At 49.9% G+C, this 6,986-nt stretch overlaps 1 protein-coding gene across 1 annotated transcript in view; it reads left to right on the top strand.

Annotated features, from left to right (window-relative positions):
• Positions 1 to 6,109, top strand: part of WNT2B (Wnt family member 2B) — a 10,437-nt gene extending 4,328 nt beyond the window's left edge. The window contains exon 4 of the mRNA XM_029962486.1: positions 6,087 to 6,109. Within this exon, the coding sequence (XP_029818346.1) occupies positions 6,087 to 6,109 (23 nt within the window). The remainder of the gene's footprint in view (positions 1 to 6,086) is intronic.
• The last annotated feature ends 877 nt before the right edge of the window (positions 6,110 to 6,986 follow it).

Below are 6,986 nucleotides of genomic sequence, written 5' to 3'. Positions count from 1 at the left end.
GGAGGGCCGACCGTCGGGATGCGATGGCTGAGGAATCCTGCGCCTCCCCAGAGAATCTACGTTGCAGTAAAGCTTCACCAGCAAAAAAAAAAAAACCACACTAGTTCAGAATAATCCACTCTTGCAAAAGCATTCTTGCTTTTCCTTTTTTTTTTTTTTGCAAGGCCAGAGGAAGGGTGTTGAGAATCCACGAGACAGTTCTGTGATCCCCGCGTTTCCCTCGAGCAGACCCGGCACGCCACTGACCCCACTGAGCAAGAGCCACCTCTGCACGAGGCTTGTCCCCCTTGTCCCCAGCACAGGGGACAAGTGGAGCTGTAAATTGGAACTGAACCTTGGAGGACTGCACAGGGACAAGGGCCACCCCTAAATGCTGGCGGGCACAGAGGGCTTGAGAGAGCAAATGAAACCTGTGAACTTACTGGTAGGTTCTGAAGTCAACGATACAACAGCGTCTCTGTAAAACTCACCTGTATGTTGTGTATACTGCTTATTATTTTAAGTCAAAAATTCATTATAAACCTATATCAGAAAAAGATGTTCTTTGCTTTTTGAATTCCTACACGCCCAGTTGGGCACTTCCCCAGAGCAGTGTTTCTTCCCCCTGCTGCTTGCAGCTCCCACCATCCCAAAGCACAGACCCTCCCCTCCCAGGAGTTATCTGTAGCTTCCCACAAAGCAGAGGATGGCATCCAGCACCCAAAGCCCCAGGGGAATCCTTCCTCAGCAGCAGCACACCCCAGGACATGTGGCTGCCCATCCCTGGCCAGGTTGGACAGGGCTTGAAGCAACCTGGGCTAGTGGAAGGTGTCCCTGCCCATGGCAGGGGGTGGAATGGGATGAGCTTTAAAGACCCTTCCAACCCAAACCATTCCAATGCTCTCTAGTACTGGGTTGAACAGGAGATGCCAGATAAACTTCCAAACCTTTCCCATTAAAAAAAACCCAAAACAACCACTCCAAACATAATCAAGTAAAACTGAAGCTGATGAGAGGGGGGGCAGGCAGCTGCAGAGCTGCCAGTAAATACATTACAGGGACCCACCCCTCTGATCTGTAGAAATTCCCTCAATTCTTTTCCCCCAATTTGAGCATTACAAAGATGTCTTGTTTAGTGTACAGGTATTTTATAGTCTGATCAAAAGGTCCCAGTCCACACAAACAGATGTAATGTACAACAGTTGCACCTGCAAATTTAATATCCCCAGGTAAAACAGAAAAATTACCTTCAGCATTGCAATTCCTGAGGCTGAGGATGCTTCTGGCACTTCCCCCCTGCCTAGAGCTGGGCTGCCCATTGCCCCAGGCAGGCTGTGCCTCCTCCCTGAGCCAGAAAAAAAGGGGTGAGTTTTCCTAACATTGCTCAGCATTGTGTTGGTGGGCAGGTAAGGATGCTGTGCACACTCAAAGGAAATTTTCATGGACATTCCAAGCCAATTGGAAAGGCCAAGTCAAAGGGGACATTCACCTGTAAATACTTTTTTTGCTGGGATCTGCTTTATTGCTGCCAGAGAGGCTGTGGGAGCTCTCCAGGGAGGGTTTTCTCCTGGCAGCAGCAAGATGTGTGGGCAGAGGGAGCTGAGCAGGCCTCAACAGCCAAGTCTGGAGGAAGGTCAAAGGAGCAGGATGGGATTAAGGCAAAGAAGATTATGCTGGTCCTAAGCCACTCATTGGCTGCTGCACCGAGAGCATCTCTGAACGGGGATTTTACTCAATGGCCCTAGGAAATATTAGTTTAAGTGGGGAGAGAAAACCACTTTGAAAACTGCTTTGATGGGAACTGCTCAAAGAATTTAAAGAGCCTGCCATGGGCCAGATTAGAGCACCTTCCTCCGTGCCAGACCACCGAGAGTGCTCGTGCAGAAAAGGGACCTTCAGCAGAGCTGCTGCAGAGCCACAGGCAAGCAAAAAGGTGACATTTTAACAGAACTCTTTTTAAAAAAGAGTTACAGGAATCCCACCTCCCCACTACCTAACTGTTTCTTACAGAATTAAACCATCTCCCTTCTGAATCCTGTGCTGACAGCAGGAGAGGGCTGGGCAGCACCTTCTCTGCTCTTGCACTCGAGCTGGTGTTTACCTGGGAGCCTCCTGGTCTCCCCCCAGGCCCTTCCAAGCCCTCTGGGAATTCAGAGACCATTTTCCCATCTCGGCTGTGCTGAGGAATGCTGGCAGGTGAGAGGGAGGTCTGAGCCAGGCCAAAGGCATCCCAAGCCTGCCACAGCCATCAGGCTGATCGACCTGGAAGAGCCCCTCATTTATCTTCATTACTGCTCCACCTACCAGCAATTTACAACAGACTTGAAAAAAATGCTGCCCCCTCAGCCATCAATCCAAGCCTCCCTCCCAGAGCAGGACACTGGGAGGGATCCAGTGCCTGGGGACCTGGGGTCAGCTGTCAACAAACACTTCTTCCTCTCCAGAGGACCCCCGGGAAGTGTCTGCAGCAGATCTGTGGGCCCATCTGATGAATGACACCTTAATCAATGGCTGCTGCCAAAATACATCCTCCCTCTGAGTGCAGATGTTCATATTTTAAACCAAAGAGGGAAACTCCTGAGGACAGGTTGCCCTGGGTTTATTGGCTTCCCCCTTTCCCATGTCATCCCAGAGATGCTGAACTGGATGCCTCCAGTGCTCTGTGGAATAACCACAGCTGAGACAGAAACCCTCCATAGTCCTGTGTCCACCAGCGTGGTGGGACCCCCTGCCTGGCTGCCTTCCCCTGTCACAGCAGTGAATCAGGAGTAAAAACACTTGGAAGCAGGTACCAGTGCTCCAGAAGCACCCAGAGGAGCAGCCATGGGCACAGCCTGAGGAGCTCGAGTCCACCTGACAGAAGAAGGGAGAATTTCTCCTGCAAAGGGCTATGCAAGGCTACACTCCCTTATTTATTAACAAGCAATTAGCAAAAAAAAAACCCAGCAGAATGGCTGGGAATTGAAATGCACTGGTCAGCCCGAGCAGCCTCCCAGTGCTTGTGCAAGATGACATCCCGCTGTGGGCTGAAGGAAATCCAGACTGGTCTGTCTTCCCACAGATGAGCCCCACCGAAGCTCCCCCCAGCACACTCATCCTGGGCAGGCAGCTGTTTTCCATCTCTAAACGTTTCTGAAGGCTGCAGTCTCGTCAGGGAACACTCAGTCCCTCTCACAAGCCCCTCTTAAGTAATCTGCCTGAAATGTGCAGGGAGCCTTTTATGCAAGATCATCTTCTAATTATCCTCCAGTCAAAAGCATGTCTGAACTTAAGGACAAGTAGCAGAATTAATTGCTTAATGAGCTTCTGAATAAATTACCTTCTCTGAAGAAGCTGGACAGGACACACAGGTAGAAGGCACTGGAAACACAGGATCATGTGCAGGGCCAGGAGCTGGACTTTGATGTTGCTTCTGTGTCCAAGTCAGGAGATTCTACGATTCTGATTTTCAGTAGATCACAGGAGTGACAACAGGCCTTAACCAAGATGACACCACCATTTTTCTGCATGGATGGTAGTGGCAAGATCCTTAAGTTTTTGAGCCCAGCAAAGCAGAGTGACACCAGTGCCCAGCTACACCTCAATCCCAACACCTTCTGTCTTCCTGTGGGCCTTTTCTGTTCTCCAGGGGGTTCACAGAGGTGCAAAAGGTGCCTGTGATCATGGGGGTCACCTGCTGTTACAGACCCAGCTGGCAGGGACAGATTTACTGGGGCATTTTGACTAGAATTTGCACAGCCTGTCAAAGACCTGTGTGGGAGCTTTCACATCCCATATTCCCGATGCAGAGTCACGGAGGGCTGCTCCAGCAAGCAGCAGGGGGTCACTGCTCTGGAATCACAGCCAGTGAGTCAAGGCAGGAGAATGCAACAGTCACATACTGTGTCACTCTGTTTTATAACTGATGAAAGCCCACAGCCAAATTAGAAAAGGAATCAAGAGGTTGTTAAGAGAAGGGTCCGAGCCGACGGGGGCCACGCTGTGATTGCACAATCCAGCGCATCCAGAGTGAAAGGAAAATGTCACTGGCCAGGAATAACCAGAGGAGGAAGATCCCGAAGGAGGAGCACACTCATCGTGGCGGGTGCACCCTCGGTGATGCCGTAAGTGTGGGTGTGTTACCTCGCTCTCCCCAGCGAGCACACTCACCGAGGATCCCACCAAAGAGCACAGCACAGCAACCCAGGCTGGAAAGGAGGGAAATTCCAAGCACATGAGCAGCATCCCTGATCACCGGCTGTCCCTCCAGTGGAAGGGCTGGGGCAGGCAGAGCACACCCCGCCGAGGAGGCTCCAGAAGGGAGGAGGGAGCCGGGAGACAGAGCTGGAAAATGAAGCTGCCTTTACTCTGTCTCCACCTTTGTTGTAACTCGGGTGAATTCAGAGCACAGAACACCGTACACAGAAGCCCCCTGTGAGTGCTACTGTCACCTGGCTGATGTACAGAGATGGCAATAGCCCACATGTCACCTCTGCAGCCACCCTAATTAACTGCAGGAGAGGGACGGGAGGAGTCTGTCTGTCCCTGTTGGCAGCAATACAGGGCAAGCTGGACACTGCTCAGAGGCTGGTAGAGCCTGGAGGGGAGGTTCTTCCCCCAGAGGGTGGTCGGGCACTGAACAGGCTCCCCAGGGCAGTGGTCACAGCCCCAAACCTGCCAGAGCTCAAGGAGTGTTTGGACAATGCTCTCAGGCACAGGGTGGGATTCTGGGGTTGTCCTGTGCAGGGCCAGGGGTTGGACTGGATGATCCTTGTGGATCCCTTCCAGCTGAGGATATTCTGTGATTCCACGAAGCCCCTCTGCCCTTGCTGCCCACAGTGCCCTCTGTGAAGGGCTCAGCACTCAGCACCAGCTCACATGTGCTCCCAACCTCCCTTCCAACACCTCAGCACGGCCTCACGTGGCTCCCAACCACACACCCCATCCATTAGTGTTTGGGAGGTGCAGCTCCCCTCGGAGTCTCATCCCCGAGCAGGGGGAAGGGCAAAGTTAATTTATGTCTGGCTGAGCCCCGTTGTTCGTCTCCCTTCCCTAAGGGAGTCTGCTCTCATATTTAACCTCTTCATTCTGCTGGCACTGGAGGTGGATGATGCAGCTTGTGGAGAGGTGCAGGCACTTCACTCTCCCCCTCCCCCTGGAATCTTCCTCTCACTTGTGGTCCTTGGGATTCACCCAATGTTTCTCAGGATAAAAAAAAAAAAAAAAAAAAAAAGAGGACCTCAAGACAAGTATGCATTTAATAAGCAGTGAGACAAATAAGCTCCAGTTATCCCAGCAGAATTACAACACCAGAGAACAATTTTCTGCATTCCTCTGAAGGCCTGAAGGAACCCAATTGCCTGCTCTCAGCCTAAATAGGTACCAGACACCAAGTGCTCCATAAGCAAACAGAGCCCCCAAAGTGCAAAAATGAAATAAGTAAAAAGCTTCACATTACATATAAACCAGCCGTTTGCACCTTGTTATTAATGGTCTTGACTATGACCTTTAAACCCTGCCTTGCTCAGAGTCATGGATCTACGAGCCTTGGCACCCTCACAACAATTCCAGGACGAGGAGCAGGGAATAAACATGCCTGGCCAGTGCTGGAGAGATGCAGGGAAGGAACTGGCCTGCGACAAACCAGGATGGAGAACCACTCCAGGGCCATCTCCATGTGAATCTGCCCCCATAAACTCAGTGACCAGGGTGTGTGACAGCATGAAAAGTCCTTTGGCCCCATACACACGTGCATATGAGCTACTAACACATGGATCTATCCCAAATTTCAAGACTGAGGGGCTCACAGCATGTAAATAACTGCCAGAGAGCTCATTCCCCAGAATTCTGATGTGGTTCATAAGCCCACATGACTAGAGTTGCCTTGAGCAGACCCTGTTACCCAGAAATATTTGAGTCTAAACTACCTCACCTCTGCTTTAAGAATTTTATCATAATAGCACCAGTGAAAGCTGGTAGCACCCACTGTACTACCATGAGCCACCAACTGAAATCCTCCTACATCAAATCCCCAACAGCACGCTGATATCAACTTCCAAACACCTCAAGTCAGACATCAGAAAGTTGTTCCAGTGATGTGTTAAATCACTTTTGTGTTGTCTCTCCAGATGCACATGCAATGAAGTCCTGATCCACAAAGATCTTTACACACTTTTCGTTAAAATCAGTGGTAAGAGGGCAAATTCACACAGGAATTCAGTCCCCAATTGCCTCACAAACAATAGTTTTACTGTGTGTGGTAACACTTTCCCCCTTCCCTCCCTGTCCTTTTTGGAAATAACTTCTGGAGAAGCAAGAGGTTGGCAGGAGGAAAGGCAGAATTCCTCTTTTTAATCAAGAACTAACCTGTCATCACATGGTGAGACACTGTGAGCACCAAAAACCACCCACCCAACCAAACCCACCCCAAACTTGAACCCTGCCTAAATTGTCAAAGAGATTATAATTACCCTGGTTTACAAATATACATATTGGCCTCAGGTATAGAAATAAATGCTGATCTTCAAGATTTGACTGAATGAACTGAAAATCTGAGAAGTCTATTAATGCCACACAGAGCCTCATGGAAAGGCTTTTTCCATCCCAATGGCTGTAAGGTCACCACAGTGCATGTTTCCAGGAAATTACATCAATGCTTATCTGCCCTGAGTCATGATTGTAATTTTTTAAATATATATATATACACACACACACACACACACACACAACTAAATTAAGATGGTATTACTAAGGTATGGGTCAGGTCTAAGTCCCTGCTCCCATGTGGCAAGGAACACTCCTAAAAAGCATGGACAGTCCTGCTAGGAAATCATACAGAGCACTCCTCCTTCCTCAAGAATTGCTGGCACTTCTAGAGACAGGAAGATTTTCATTACATAGCCTGCTGCCAGCTCTCCTTTCAGCACAAGCCCATCCCCTTTCTGTTACTGTTATGTCAGGGGAGGACAGTGAGAGAAAGCAGCTCTTGGGATGATACATGGGAGGCAGAGCTTCATTTATAACCCCAC

This window comes from Manacus vitellinus, unplaced genomic scaffold (assembly GCF_001715985.3).
Source record: "Manacus vitellinus isolate BGI_N305 unplaced genomic scaffold, ASM171598v3 scaffold_47_pilon, whole genome shotgun sequence".
NCBI lineage: Eukaryota > Metazoa > Chordata > Aves > Passeriformes > Pipridae > Manacus > Manacus vitellinus.
The sequence above is the reverse complement of the archived record's forward strand: the minus strand, read 5'-3'. Positions and strand labels throughout refer to the sequence as shown.